Below are 15,185 nucleotides of genomic sequence, written 5' to 3'. Positions count from 1 at the left end.
CAAGGAGCCCCAACACCCCCCTGCCCTAAGACCCCAACTCCACCTTGTGGGCCCAGAGCATCTGGGTCCCAGCCAGGCCTCAGTTTCCCCATCTGTGAAGTGCAGACCCTAATTCCAGGGGTGCAGCATTGACATCGGACTGGGCCGGAATCCTGGAGCAGCCCCAGGCCACAGAGCCAGGCTAGGGCAGGGGTGAGCCAGGAGGTCCCTGGTCCTTGGCAAGGTGCCCTTGGCCTGGAGGGGGAGCTGTTTTCTTGGAAAAGCTCTGGCCCCGCCCACAAATAGACCACTACCCCAGCAAGCTCAACCTGGCTGCTGCCCTCCACACACACCCTGCACCCCCATTGCTCAGGTGTCACCCGCTGGGCTCCCGCACAGCGAATGTGGTAACAGGTCCGGGACAGGCAGCCCTGCCTCCCTGGGCTGAGCCTAAACATCAGACAGCGGGGACCTGGAGCAATGATTAAGCACCTTCTGTCTGCCTGGTGCTGCCTCCCAGCAGCTCCTGAAGGACTGGGACAGGAGCAGGTGCGCCATCGTCCCCAGTGTCCCCCATGCAGACAGCGGAGCTCAGGCAGGGGCAGGCACTTTAGTGGGGCTGGGAGGAGCCTGGCCCCCAACCCACACGGGACCCCCCTCGCCCTCTCCTCTTCCCCGACGTGCAGACACCATGGCGACTCTAGGTTAATTTTACCAATGCTCAGCCACCACCTGTGCACGTGGGCAGACCACTGAGGGCTACACTTCCTGCTACCAGAGGGGAAACTGAGGCTGATGGGGTGGGGCAGCGGTGGGGACCCACTGGCCAGGGCACAGTATAGCCGACATTGCGCTCTCTGTCCTTACCCTCTCTCTCCTGGTGTCTTGGTGCCCTCTGGGTCCCTGTCTGTCCCCAGACCTCTAACTCAGCCCCGCCCCATTGCACACCTCTCTCTGTTTCTCTCTCACAGAAATGGGTGGGCACACCCTTCAGTCCCTCCAGCCTGGCTGAGGGACCCTGGGCCCCAAGGGTGAGCTCGGTCCTGGAGGTGCAGGACCACGAAGACCACTCCCTGCACAGTCCTGCCAAGGGCCCGGGACCTACGGAGCTGCCTGAGCCGGCAGGGCTGGAGACAGACGGGCCTGAGCCGGGCCCCACCATGGCCAGCAGCCTGGGCAGCTCGGCTGACAGCCAGGAGAGGGACCGGCCATACGGCGTGGTGTCCATCATAGACACGGTGACCGTGGTGGGCGCAGAGGGGCCCTGCACTTGGCTCTGCACCTGTGGGGACGACGGCTACCCAGCCCTGAACCTGGATGTCAACTTGGAGGCAGGCCTGGAGCCCGAGGACCCGCCGGTGGGCTCAGCAACTGAGGCCCTCCCTTGCCACTGGGTCTCGGCCGGTGGGCCGGGGCTGGGCGGCTCTGGGAGTGGCCTCCTCGACAGGGTCAAGCTGTCCTTTGCCGGGGAGGAGCCCTGGGCCTCCAGCCCTCCCTGGCAAGGAGGGCCGCCTGGAGGCGTCCCCCAGAGTGAGGCGGGCTCACCGCCCGCAGGCCTAGACATGGACACATTCGACAGTGGCTTTGCGGGCTCAGACTGCGGCAGCCCCGTGGAGTGCGACTTTGCCAGCCCCGTGGACGAGGGGCCTCCCAGGAGCTACCTCCGCCAGTGGGTGGCCATAGCCCCAGCACCTGCAGGCCCTGGGCCCCAGGCCAGCTAAGCGAGGCTGCGTGACCCTCTGGGGCTAGTCCCGCTGCTGGGCTGCTGGCCACAGGACAGGGATGCCCTGGACTCCGGGGCTTGGCTGTGGACTTGGCCTCTGCCTGTCGGGACTGCTGGGGGACACATCCACATGCCTGCACGCCTGAGTGCTGTGTGTTTCCTGGGGGAGCACGCAGTGTGCCCAGGGCTGTGCCAGGTGTCCCGTGACCACACGGGTGTGAATGGGAGTCACCCACTGCCACCATACCCAGCCTCAGTCTGCAGGTCCCGCCTCCTGGAGCCCCTGGCATATCCCTACTCATCGCAAGGGCAAGAGGAGGGATAGTTTCAGTAGGGTTGGCCACCTGGTGGCCACCTGGGCTGTGCCACCTGGGACAGGCATGACGCCCCGTCGGCCTCTGGGCCCGAGTTTCCCTGTCCCACCGCGGGGGACGTCGGAGCGCTGGTTCTGTGTAGTGGGCAGCCCCGAGACCACGTCAGCTTCCTGCCTTCCGCGCGGGCCGGGACCGGGGAGGTGCCGGAGGTGGGTGGGGGCGAGGAGCCCAGGCAGCCGCAGCAGCCTGGGCGCGCGGGACTGTCCCACCTCGCACAGGGCCACATGGGGGGTTTCCAAGCTGCACAGCCGGCCGCCTCGTCTCTAAAAACAGCCCCTCGCCCACCAAGGTTTCCTTTGCTGTCGCCTATTTAAAAAAAAAAAAATCCCCTATCTGCACAGGAGAAAATATTCATCACGCGCCAAGCATGCGCCAGGTGCACGCAGCGGGGCGGGGTGGGGGGGCACGCGGGGTGGAGCCTGGCAGTGCAGGGGTAAGGGGCGGAGCCCGGCCAGAGGGGGCGGGGCCCCAGCCTGCGGCCCCTCCCCTGCCTCCCAGTCAGTCCTTCTGAATTCACTCGGGGGCGTTAGTGGGGACTCTGGCTATTCCTCCGTGGTTTCCCAGAGCACCCGCGCAGTTAGGAAGCTATGCAGATGCTTCTTAAAAACCTTTTGAAGGTGGCACGCTGGCTGTCAGGTTGGGACAGGAGCTAGATGAAGGTACCAGGCATTGCGTAAAAATCATTATCTTTTCTTTTTTTAAATCAATTGGTTTGTCCTGCGTGGGGGTGGGGGAACCTAGCTTCGAGGTGCCTCCGGTTTTTCAAGAGCAAGTTGAAGCCACAGAAACCTTGACTTAGCTCAGGTGCCCTAGCCGCACCTGCCTGCGCCCCCCGCCCCCCGCCCCCAGCAGCTTCCCCCTCCTGGCGAGCGGTCTGGCGTAGCTGTGCTTACAGAGCCGGGCCCGGCTGGACGGCAGCACGAGTGAGTTCTGCTGATGTCTCCTCCATGGCAAGAATAGGGTGGGGGTGTGCACGAGGGTTCTTGGTGCTTGGCATGAGACTGGAAAGTTCTAGAATGCCAGTGGTTTTAGAAATGGGCTGGTGAACCTGGGATCGGGGTGTGTGGGGCTCAGACGGGTGCATGAGAATGGAAGAAACCCCAGTTTCTCCTCGGGGCATGAGCGGCCCACCCAGCCCTCAGCAGCCGAGACACACTGGGGCCAGTGTGTGCTGTGGTCCTCACACCTCTGGGGACAACAGGTTCCAGGCACCACCTGAGCTGTGAGCTCCCCAGGAAGCCCGCGGGGTTGTCCAGCCCACAGGGCTGCGGGTGCAGGAACGGGGACACTGGGCAGAGGGACTGGGGCCGGGGGCGGGGGAGGGGAGCTCCTTCCTCGCTCCATCTTTGAAGGGGACTCAGCTTGTGAACAGGGGTGCAGGACATTGAAGAGCTGGGAGGATGGAGTAGGAGGTCAGCTGGCCTGAGAGGAAGGCAACACACTGGAAGGCAGGGTTGGGAGGGAGGTGCCTTCCTAGGAATGGCTCTGGAGTTCCTGGGTGCAGCCAGACCTGAAGCCCTAGTTCCCCTGGACTTTTTAGGCACTTGAGCGTGAAAGTCATTAGCTAGTCAGTCACCAACTGTTTCTCGCTTTTGGTTTTCTGGGCACAAGGTGGATGGTACTTCCTGGTCACACATCCTAACGAGATCCCAAGGACAATTCCACCTCGGTTTCAGAGACAAAGCCTCAGACCACGGCGCCGTGTTTCCTGCCTGCTCCCTAGAGCAGGGATGTACGTGACTGCGGTGTCTCGGAGCGTCCATTGTTGCCTGGCACAGAGCAGCCCCTGCATCCACACTGCACGCGTCACGGCCGAGTAGCGGTCAAAGGGCGGGGACCAGCTGGGAATGCACAGAACCCTGAGTGGAGAGGGAACGAGGGGCCTCCTGGGAGGGCTGTGATGGGGCGGGAGCCCCTCCCCCGGTCAGGGGTGTTCCCCATCCCCGGGGGGTGGGAACAAAAGTGAAGCTTTTTCTTGCAGAAGCCAATGGCCTCAGAGAAGCAGCTGTCTCCATCCGCTACTTGGGTGGGGTCACCGGTCCAAGACAAACCCCGCCCCTGCAAGGGGGCGGTGTGGGCGGGGTTTCGGGGCCGGACAGCTGGATTGGAAGAATGGGAGATCCATTTCCAGCTTCCTCCCCCGTGCCACGGGCCTAAGTTAATACCAGTATTACCCAGAAAAGTTCGTGGAAAAAATGAAAAATTAAATTTGAGTGCAAAGTCTCTGAAATCCGTGAATTCCAGGAACTTTTTTGAAGACCCTGCGGATGCACGAATTTCAGATTTTTTGCACCAAAATAAATGTTACTATTTTAAGTATATTTTTTGATTCACATGTAATACTTGTATATTTTTATAGGGAACAGGGTAATAAAGTTATCTTTTAATTCCATTTTCTAGTACCTTCATGTGTATAAAGTGCCCAGAATAAAGCCTTACACAAGGCAAGAGATGGTTGCTCTTATTAGATCATCATTATTTATTTATTTATTTATTTGAGAGGTAGAGTTACAGAGAGAGGAGAGACAGAGAGAGAGGTCTTCCTTCCGTTGGTTCACTCCCCAAATGGCTGCAATGGCTGGAGCTGTGCTGATCTGAAGCCAGGAGCTTCTTCCAAGTCTCCCACTTGGGTGCAGGTACCCAAGGACTTGGGCCATCTTCTACTGCTTTCCCAGGCCATAGCAGAGAGCTGGATCAGAAGTGGAGCAGCTAGGACTAGAACCAGCGCCCATATGGGATGCCGGTGCTGCAGGAGGAGGATTAACCTACTGTGCCATGGCGCCGGCCCCTATGTTATCATTTTTTTTTTTAATATTTATTTTGTTTGAAAGGTAGAGTGAGACAGACACACACACACGCACACGCACACGCACAGAGACAGACAGATGTTCTATACCCTGAGATCTACCTGCTGTTTCACTTTTCAGATGGGGTGCAATAGCCAAGGCTGGGCCAGGCTGAAGCCAGGAGCCAGGAGCTTCTTCCGGGTCTCCCACCTGGGTGCAGGGGCCCAAGCACTTGGACCATCTTCTACTGCTTTCCCAGGCACATTAGCAGGGAGCTGGATGGGAAGGGGAGCACCGGGACTCAAACTAATGCTCTTGTGGGATGCCGGCGTCACAGGCGGTAGCTTAACCCACTGTACCACCACGCTAGCCCCTGTATCATCATCAAGCCAGCTGTCGAGAGTCTCACACAGACATGAGGAAACCAGGGGGAGCCAGCAGGAAACAACTACTGCCTGGTGGCTGATGCCACCTGCTGAGAGGCAGCGGCACCAGCAGGTGCACACTGGCATCTGCTAGAGGCTTCCGCAGGGGAGCCTTCTGTGGCAGCTTCTTCTAAAAATTCAATGAACGCTGACTTTTGCCCTTTGGATGGGTGGACCTGCTGTGGGCGCACAGTAAGTAAGGAGCACATGCAAGCATGCACACACACACACACACACACACCTGCATTTGGAATGCCCCTGGCAGAGGCGTGTCCAGGAGCCGAGGGAAAGATGGGCCGACAGAGGCCATGAGCTCACTGACTGGGGGGCTGACGCAGGCCTGGGGTTGGGAGTGAGGGCTGGGGACCCTAGAAGTGGCTGTGAGTGGCAGAGGAGTGTGACCTGAGAGGAAGGGGAGGAGGGGAGGCCGAGCCCAAGGCAGCTGGGGGATGTTCCAGGGAGCAGAGCTGCACGTGGGAACCCCGGGAGGCCCTTCAAGTAAGATGCTTGCCATCAGGGAAGAGACGGGTTCCTGCTGCTCAGCTTCTGATCCAGCTCCCTGTTAATGTTCCTGGGAAGGCAGCAGGAGATGGCCCAAATCCTTGGGCCCCTGCCACCCACATGGGAGACCTGGATTGAGTTTCTGGCTCAGTCCCTGTTGCAAGCCTATCTCTGTTTTTGTCTCTCTGCCTTGCAAATAAAATCAAAAGGAAGTCGCTGTCTCTACACACTGAGCAGATGCACGGGGGGTGCTGCTGGGCCCGAGCGAGCTGCACCAATGGCACACTGTCTGTGGTGGGGTAGGTCCCCACCTTCCCGGGGGTGCGTGCAGCTATACGCCAAGACAAATGCAATGCAAAGGGTTCCTGGAGAGGGGCCCAGAGGCTCTGCCGTATCCGCAGTGCTCCAATTGTTTGAAATGACAGGGTTAACACGCAGGCACTCTCTGTATCTTCAGGTTCCATGCTCCCTTTTCAACCAAAGGGGCATTGAAAATATTCATTAAAATAAAAAAGAATTTACAACTGTACTGAACATGTATGGACTTTTAAATAATTTTTATGTATTTATATTTTATTTGTGATAAAATCTTCCATCTTCTGGGTCACTTCCCAAATGGCTACAAAAGCCAGGGCTGGGCCAGGCTGAAGCCAGGAGCCTGGACCTCCATCTTGGTCCCCTACATGGAAGGCAGGGACCCGGGTGCTTGTGAGCAGGAAGTTGTGTCAGATCAGAGTTGATACAGGCACTCCAACATGGGATGTGGGTGTCCTGAGTGGTGTCGTCACCTCTGCACCAGACACCAGTCCCAAGGCTTTCCCCTGAACAATACAGCGTAACAACCATCTGCAGAGCACTTCCAGGGTGTTAGCTCTGAGTCACAAGGGTTGACGGACAGCAGCAGGTGCATGTGCCTGGGCTGTGTGCAAACACTGCTCATGTCACACAAGGCACTTGAGCAGCCTGGGCTTTTAGTCTCCAGTGGTTGGTCCTGGAACCAATCCCTGTGCTTACTTAGCTGCTCTGCCTAAGGAAACAGGGAAAGCAATAAGAGAGGAAGGCGAGACTGCGGAGGAGGGGTGACTCCAAGGGCTTAAAGCCAAGGGTGTTGGGGCCTCGTGTGGGTAGCTGGCCAGGTGTGAGAAGATGCGTCCACCTGCCTCGTGCCCCCTCCTTCTCTGTGTGGCCTATACAGCCTCCTGAGGCTGCTCCGTTGGCCACACCTATTTCAGCCCCTTGGGAGTCTTTTCACCTGGTGGTCCGTGGTTAGCATCTCTTCTTCTGAATCTGAATTCCCTCACAGCCTGGGCACGCACACTTTTGTCTTCCACAGTTGCTACCTTTCACTCTATTTAACCTGAGGCCTCATCTTTGGCATCTGCCCTGCAGGCATTGCCACTCACAGTTGGTCTACACAGTTGGTCTACACAGCAGGGACTCCATTGTGGAGCACCCGAGACTCCATCTTGAGAAAACACCCCCACCCTGAGACTGGTTTGAAACTATGATGTAAAACTTAGATGATAATGGACCACTGCATCCCACTTTGCAGAGCACAGAAACTCCCTAGCATGACTTAACACAGATAGGCTCACCTGGATTAATGCCATGATTGCATTTTGCCTATGGTCAAGACTGTAATTGGGGGACCAGTGCTGTGGCGTAGCTGGTAAAGCTGCTGCCTGCAGTGCCGGCATCCCATATGGGCACAGGTTCATGTCCTGGTTGCTGCACTTCTCTGCTTTGGCCTGGGAAAGCAGCGGAAGATGGCCCAAGTCCTTGGGCCCCTGCACCCATGTGGGAGACCTGGAAGAAGCTCCTGGCTCCTGGCTTTGGATCGGCGCAGCTCCGGCTGTAGCGGCCAATTGGGGACTGAACCAGCAGATGGAAGACCTCTCTCTCTCTCTCTGTGTGTGTAACTGACTTTCAAATAAATAAATAAATAAATGCTGAAAAAAAAAAAAAAGACTGTAATTGGTATTAGTTTTGCATACGCTTTAGGTCAGCTTGACCCAGCAACCACGTATTCCCCCTCCCCTCCTTGTGGTTTTCACCTTTATAAACCCTGTTTTGAGCTTCGGGGTTGAGAGTTCTTTAGGGCATGAGCCCACTCTCCACTGCTGGCAACAAAGAACCATCACATTTTATCAATATGCGGTGCTCCCGTTTGCACTCACTCAGGGACAACACCAGTGGCTTTTGAAGACCTTTGTTTAGTCTGGAGGGGAGAGAGCTATCTTGGATGGATAGATGATGGCTGGATGGTTGGTTGACTGAGTGGAAGGATGGATGGGTGGGTGGACAGGTAGGTGGGTGGACAGATGGGTGGATGGGTGGGTGAACAGGTGGATGGGTGGGTGGACAGATGGGTAGGTAGGTGGGGTGGACAGATGGGTAGGTAGGTGAATGGGTGGGTGAACAGGTGGATGGGTGGGTGGACAGATGGGTAGGTAGGTGGGTGGACAGATGGGCAGGTGGGTGGACAGATGGGTGGGTGGGTGGGCAGACAGATGGGTGGAGGGCAGGAAGGAGCAGGCCATCCTTGGGCGGAATGGCTGCTGGAATGTGGAGTGGCACTCACAGACTCCACCTCTCCTCAGAGCTGTGTCCCATCCTTCTCTAGCAGACACTGAGCACCCTACTCTGAGCTGGCACTTGGCATCTCTCAGCTCCCCCGCCTCCCTCAAGCGAGATGTTCTACCCCCATTCTGCAGATGGGAAAACCAAGGCTCTGAGAGATGAACGCCAAGACCAGATCTCCAAACCCACCTTTCTCCCTACACAACAGGCAGTGATCGCGTGGTGTTTCCTGATTGGAGCTCACATCCGTTATTTCACAAGATCTTCTCCAGAAACCCCACTGCTCTTTACACTGGGATGCAACTGAAAGAGCAGAAAAGGACTTGGGCAGGCAGTGCCAGCCTCACCCTCACGAGCCGGCCCTCGTCCGAGGGACTGGGGCCCCGATGCTGCCAGGGAGACTAGGGGTCTCTGGGCCACACGGCCCCAGAGTGGTCTGTGAGAGGAGCTGGAGTGGGGCGCAGGTGACTGGGGAGGCCCACGGGACCCAAGACAGCCCCTGCTCAGCACTTTTGGCTCACAGGCAGGGGAAAGCCCACAGCTGCTAGAACTTTCTATATGTCAACAGACGACAGAAATTGGGATGATTTTCAAAATAGGAATCCTCTAAATGTTTAAAAGGTTCGTAATCAACTAAAAAGCCCTCGATGACATGAGCTGGAGACCCTAAAGGGGCCATTTCTTTCTCCTTCCCCGCCGCCACCCCAGGCCACCAGCGGCTGTGACCTGCTGACGGGGCCGGCTGTGGCCTGGGGCTGGCCACTGTCCCGTGAAGGAGCAGGCCCGGGGACAGCTGGGCTGTGTGGCCCTCCCTATCTACCAGCATCCTCACCTGCTCCAGGATGCTACGCCCGGGGCTGGCGGAGCCCAGTGCCTGCTCCATGGGTTTTCCTGACAACGGCCACTCCTGGCTGCTCCAGACCTAAAAGCTAGGAATCCCCGGATACTGGCAATTCTTTAGGAAATGCAGGAGAAATTCAAATACACTTCACTTTAATTATAAAATAAATACAAACATGCCAGGAGGACCACCCTTTTAGATGAGGAAAGAGGCAAAAAAAGAACAAATGAAATGAAACAGAACTACAGGGACCCTACCCCCACCCCCGTCCCCTCCGTGTGTGGCCAGGCAGGTGGGAGGCAGGGGCGCCCGCAGGAGCAGGAGCCGGGGACAGCTGCCTGGGGGACCTCAGGCAGACGCTGCCATGGTGACAGTCTGGAATGTGAGCTGGCCAACACGGGGCAAGCCCTGTGAGCCCCGAACTCCCACCCTCACCGCCCAAGGCTGCCGACAATGACGTCACCAGAAGCTCTGGCAGGCCCCCTCCCGGGCACCTCAGCCTCAGCCTCAGCCCAACGCAGACTCTCGGTTGTAGCCATGGCTGAGGCGAGGAGACAGCGGCGGGACCACCAGGCTGCACCCCGCTGGGACAGCAGCAAACTCATGGTGTGATGGAGCAGGTTCCCAGGGGCAGGTGGGCTGTGGGCCCCTCTTCCCAGAGCTCCAGCCCCACGGAGAGCTGCTGGCTCCTGTGTGTCTCAGGCACCGGTGGGCCCGGAGGGGAGGGGAGGGGCCATCCGCCGGCGCCCTACAGGTGGATCCACTTGTTCCAGTTGACCTCGGGGGGGAACACGCAGCCCAGCCGGAAGGTGCACTCCAGTGTGGGCTCGTAGAAGGCCGTGGGGCACTCGCTGAGGCTGGGGAGCACCTCTGCTTCCTCCTCTTCGTCCACCTTGGGCTCGGAGAAGAGCGAGACAGCCGGGGGCTTCCTCAGGAAGCGTTTCCTGATGCAGCCCAGGAATTCCAGGCCCTGGGGGCACAGACAAGGTTACTGGGAGCCGCTGCCCGGGGCAGGGGTTCGCAGGGCAGGGAGTGGTGGGGGGAGGACGGGTTGCTGTGAACTGCATTCAGGGTGCCCGTGGGGTTTGGGGCCACAGCTGCCTCCAGCCGGGTTTGATTGGTCTGCTCATGCACTCAAGTTCAGGAAATAGTTGTTGCACTTCAAGTCTACAGCTCGCTGCGGAACCCTGGGCAGCCCGCAGCCAGGCTGGGGCACAGCTGCACATGGGGGGTAGGGGGGCTGGAGACTCACGGCTCTTTCAGCCCGGGGGGCAGCATGGAGGTGGTGCCGGAGGCCAGGCAGGGAGCTCCGAGCAGCGCAGGCTGAGCAGGGAGACTGCTGAGAGCCAGGGCAGGGCCCCAGGGCTACAGGCAGTGGTGTCTTCACAGGGGGGTTCAGGGGTGAGCGATGGAAGGAAGGGAACTGAAGGGGAACTCACAAGGGGAATACCAGGAGCGTGAGACTCTTGGGAGGGGCCTGGCTGCCCGAGGGGGGCTGCCATCTTGTGCGTGGAGCCCCACCCCCACTCCCCTGTGCCCCCGACTGAGCCCGCCCCGTCCCCGTACCTGCAGCAGCTCGAGCATGGCCACGGGCTGCAGGACGCCCTGGTAGTGCTGCATCAGGCAGCTCTCGGGGATGCCCGGCTTGCTCATGATGTGGTACAGCAGGGCCTCCATCATGCCCTTGCACACGGGCGTGTTCAGCTGCCCGTCCACCACGCGCCACGGGCGGCTCACGAAGCAGATGCGCTCCAAGTCCCTGCGGGGGTGGGCGGGTGGGAGTCAGGGCGGGGCGGCGATGCTGGCTGGAGTCAGAGGCCTGGGCACAGGCTGCTCTGGCTCTGACCTCCCCCACCCCCGTCTGGACACAGAGGGCCGTGACGGCTGCCTGGGAGAGCCACGGCGTGTGGGGACTCACGGATGCTGCAGTGAGCCATGGTCCTGCGCCGCCCCACACGCTGGCGGGAAAGGGATGAGGGTCCTAGGTCTGCCGGCTCCCCCAGTGCCCTGGCCCACGGCTGGTGGCCCTCGGCCAAGCTCCCCCAAGGCCTCTTAGGAAGCTCTGCTTCTGGCGCCCGTGGGCTTCCAGGCGTGATTTACTCTGCTACTCAGCCGTGGGCTGCCTGGCTACATGGGGCCCTGGGGGCAGGGCGGGGGCAGACCCCAGGCAAGCTGGACCCCAGGCTCTGACCTTTGTGGCTGGGCCCTGCCAAGGTCCGGGCCACACACACGCCCACTGGAGGTGCCCTCGTCAGCGCCCTGGGGCAGCGAGGGCACCAGAGGGGGCTCTTAGGAGTCTGATGGGATGGTCCCTCCTGATACACGGGTTCCCATGCCAGCGCCACCTGTTAGCTCTGGACACAGCACTTCCTGTGGCCTGCAAGAGGCGCTTTGGGTTAATCTGGTCTTGCTGTGAGGCCTTGGGCAAGGGCAGTACCTCTCTAGGCCTTTGCTTACCTGTAAAATGGCAGTGAGGACACCCTGGGGGCTGTGAGGAGGACCCAGGGACACGCATGTCAAAGTGCCTGGCGTGCGCTACTTGGGGACTGAAAGAGCAGCTTCTTGCCCCAGACGGGCCAGGGGTGGCAAGCGGTGGGCAGCACCGGCCTAACGCACTGCACCTGCCCACGGCCCCATGTGGAGAAGTGCTGTGCCGGGCCCCCTGCCTGGGAACCCCGAGGACAAACCTCCCCCGCGGCTCACGCCCTGCCCAGGGCCCCCATCAGGAGTCCTGCGCTCACCTTTCCCGGGCTGCCTGCGAACGGCTGCTGGCCATGGAGCTCCCTGTACACCCAGACATGGAGGAAACGCAAGTCAGACACGGAGGAGATGCAAGTCAGAGCTGCAGAACGCGGGAGGGCGTGGCTCTGCCTCCCAGCCCTCCAACAAGCCCGGGCAATGCCGCGGGGCTGCAGGGCCAGGCCATGGAGGCCAAGGCCAGTACGTGCAGCAGCCACTGCAGCAGGCAGCAGCTTGCTGTGGGGCCTCTGCCCTCTAGTGGACAGACAGGAACAGGCACGTCTTAGTCACCTCTCGGGGTTAAGGCTGGGAAAACCGCAGGAAAACCCCTTAGGCAGCAGCGGGTCGGTGCCCAACCTGGGAGGAGGGGATGGGGCCCAAGGGGTCTGGGGCCAGAGGACAGGTGGGGTGAGAGCAGAGCTGGGATCTCAGAACCTTCTAGAAGCAGCTGCTGTTCTTGGCCTGAGGAATGGGGTACTCCAACACCTCCTGGGTCCCCTGTACCTTTGTCTTCAGGAGCTGTGGCCTGCATTTCCATCTTCTCATCTGGCCCAGGCCTGAGGTTGGGGGTCAAGCGCATGTCCTGGAGGGCAGGCCTCTTGGCGGGGGGCTTCTCAGAGCTCTCGGTGCCGGCCTCGCTCTGCATGGTCCAGCTGGCACGCCTCTTGGTGCTCTGGGCACCCTGGGCAGGGGGTACCTGCCTCTCGGGGGCGCCATCCTTGCTGGAGGGCCCCTCCTGGGGTCTGCCTTGGGCATCTTCTCTTGGGACGTCGGTGTCCCCCTCTCGGCCCTTTGGCTGCACCAAGTGCAGGAGCCAGGGCTTGGCAGAGGCCATGGTCACCAGGCGAACGGTGTTTCCACCTACTTCCAGCACCTGATTCTGCTCCAAGAGGTCCTGGAAAAGCAGGGGACACACGGGGTCTGTCTGGGAACCAGAGACAGCGGGGCTTCACACGACGTGTGAGGAAGAGCAGCCCCCCTGCCCGACGTGTCAGGCGTCCTGAGCAGGTGACAAGGCCAGCTCCACCAGGACGCCCCCTGGCTGTGGCAGCACCCCTCCCCGTCCAGGCTCGGCATGGTTTTTCAAGAAACAGGTCACACACGTGAACCTCACAGCCACAGCTGCACCCTCGAAGCCGATATGACCCATGAGTGCCCACCCGCCCGGCAGGGTCCTCCCGTGGGCCCCGACGCCCAGGTTCTAGCAAGTTCTTCTGCAGAAGGCACTATTATTCCCGAGCACGGCCACCTGCAGCTCCTGGTGGCACCTGTCTGCCCCAGCACCTTTCTTTTCATTCTTCTATGGAACCCCATGATGCAGGCTGCAGGAATTTGCCCCATCCAACCGCCTGGAAGCAGGACCCTCAGCTGGGCCGTGCGGGTCGGGGACAGGTGTGTTGCGGGTGCTCACCATCCAGGGCCCCGGCTGATGCCTGAGCCATCACCCCGCCATTGCGGGGCTCTGACACCCAGGCGCCACCTGGTGGCCGTGAGAAAAACCTTCACTTCTCTCTGAGCATCTGCCCACCGCCTGGGGCCACAGAGGCAGGAGACCTGATGGGGCCCCAGCCACAGAGGCACCGCGTGACAGGGCTGCCTGCACTCCTGGGAACACCCTGACAACAATCAACCCCGGCCTCCATGCTGAGTCTGGGGAAGGAAGCGACAGACTTCCTGGCACAGCCCGTGTGTCCTCCAGGTCTCCCGAGGCCCGGGCGTGGAGGGGAATGCGCCAAGCCCTCTTTCCACGTAAGGCTGCAAGGCGGACAGGAATCTGCACCCCACAGCTGCAGCTGACATCTCACAGAGGCCACAGCAGTCCCGAGGCACCCATCTGCTATCATTCTTTTGTGAGTTCCAGGCCAGTGGTAAGTACAGCGGGTCAGGTGTGGGCTGCCAGGGAGTCGCGGGGACAGCGAGAGCTGAGGACACGGATGGGACCAGGGAGGCAGGGCTCCTAACTGTCCACCTGCGCTGCTCTGCAGAAGGTGCCACGCCAGGCCACGCCCCCCACCGGGCCCCTCTGCAGCCTGCAGTCGAGCTGGGAGCCGTGACTCCCGCCTCACCTCCGGCACGGCTCACCTGCATGTAGTCCGGGAACGTCCTGGTGCGCTCCCCTGCCGGCTTCTCCAAGGCGCAGAACCGTCTGCCTAGCTCCTGCCTGTCAACCCCAAAGCAGCCGGCGGCTGCCACGGCTCCCCAGATCTCCAAGGCGGCAGCCACGTCTGCAGGTGTATACCCAGACAGCTCCACCTGGCGGGTGAGCTCTTCCAGGCTGCTGCTGCTTTCCTGAGGGTCTATCAGCCTGGTGAACGTGTCGGGCAGGCGGGAGCCCCCCATGGAAAGCTCTTCCAGAGAAGAGGCTGCAAAACCAGGAGGAAGCTCAGGATTAGCCTGGCGGCAGCCCTCTCTCCCCACCCAACACCCAGGAGGTCACGTTCCAGCACCAACTTGCTGCTGTCCCATAGCTACAGGGTCACCTGCTGGAGTCACACTGGGTCCTGGCAGTCAGGACCCCGCCTGCACTAGGTTCCCCAGCCCAGCACGGTCCCCCGCGGGAGACTGACAGCAAAGGGCCCAGAGGCCGTGGCCTGGGGTCTGAGGACCGTGACTCCAGCACTCTGGAGGGGAGAGCCGGCTGCCCTGGGCCCGCCCTTCTGATGCTCACAGGCTCCTGAGACCCAGTGAGATAGTTCGGGCCCCTCCATCAAGTCCCCATGTCTTTACCCTGATTTCTTATTGTTGTTTTAGTTTTTCCATAAACTTTTTAAAAAAGATTTATTTATTTGGAAAGCAGAGCAACAGAGAGGAAAAGAAAAGATCTTTTATCTGTTGGTTCCTTTCCCAAATGGCCACTCCTGCTGGGGCTGGTCCCAGAACTCCATCCGGGTCTCCCATGTGGGCGGCAGGGGTCCAAGCACTTGGGCCATCTTCCGCTGCCTTTCCCAGTGCATTAGCAGAGAGCTGGATTGGAACTGGAGCAGTGGGGACTTGCTCTTCCATGGGCTGCCACTGCCACAGGCAGCTGCTTAGCCTAGTGTTCCCAACACTAGCCCCAATGCTAGTTTCTGTCGCTTCTGGTAACACGTGTCCCTGTCAGGACCACATCCGTATGCTGTTACTAGACTTCTGGCAGGCACAACACAGAATTCAAAGTGTGGTTATGGGGCCAGTGCTGTGGCACAGTGGGTTAAGCCTCTGCTTGCGACACCGGCATCCCTTAAGGGTGCTGGTTCG

At 60.0% G+C, this 15,185-nt stretch overlaps 2 protein-coding genes across 6 annotated transcripts in view; one reads left to right on the top strand and one right to left on the bottom strand.

The window, feature by feature from the left end:
- The window catches only part of IL21R (interleukin 21 receptor), a 34,422-nt gene extending 29,878 nt beyond the window's left edge, over positions 1-4,544 (top strand). The window contains exon 8 of one of the 3 annotated variants that reach the window (XM_070064546.1): positions 951-4,544. In XM_070064546.1, coding sequence (XP_069920647.1) covers positions 951-1,700 — 750 coding nt within the window. In that variant the 3' untranslated portion in view covers positions 1,701-4,544. The remainder of the gene's footprint in view (positions 1-950) is intronic. The other 2 variants (XM_070064548.1, XM_070064547.1) reach the window with 2 other exon arrangements.
- Positions 4,545-9,344: 4,800 nt separating this feature from the next.
- GTF3C1 (general transcription factor IIIC subunit 1) overlaps positions 9,345-15,185 on the bottom strand; it is a 70,597-nt gene continuing 64,756 nt past the window's right edge. For all 3 annotated transcript variants that reach the window (XM_008257918.4, XM_008257917.4, XM_008257919.4), the window contains exons 33-37: positions 14,031-14,311; positions 12,453-12,843; positions 11,951-11,993; positions 10,776-10,968; positions 9,345-10,179 (exon numbers count right to left, since the gene is read on the bottom strand). In XM_008257918.4, the coding sequence (XP_008256140.2) occupies positions 9,958-10,179; positions 10,776-10,968; positions 11,951-11,993; positions 12,453-12,843; positions 14,031-14,311 (1,130 nt within the window). In that variant the 3' untranslated portion in view covers positions 9,345-9,957. The remainder of the gene's footprint in view (positions 10,180-10,775; positions 10,969-11,950; positions 11,994-12,452; positions 12,844-14,030; positions 14,312-15,185) is intronic.

Source organism: Oryctolagus cuniculus, chromosome 19 (assembly GCF_964237555.1).
Source record: "Oryctolagus cuniculus chromosome 19, mOryCun1.1, whole genome shotgun sequence".
In the NCBI taxonomy this organism is placed as follows: Eukaryota; Metazoa; Chordata; class Mammalia; order Lagomorpha; family Leporidae; genus Oryctolagus; species Oryctolagus cuniculus.
The sequence above is the reverse complement of the archived record's forward strand: the minus strand, read 5'-3'. Positions and strand labels throughout refer to the sequence as shown.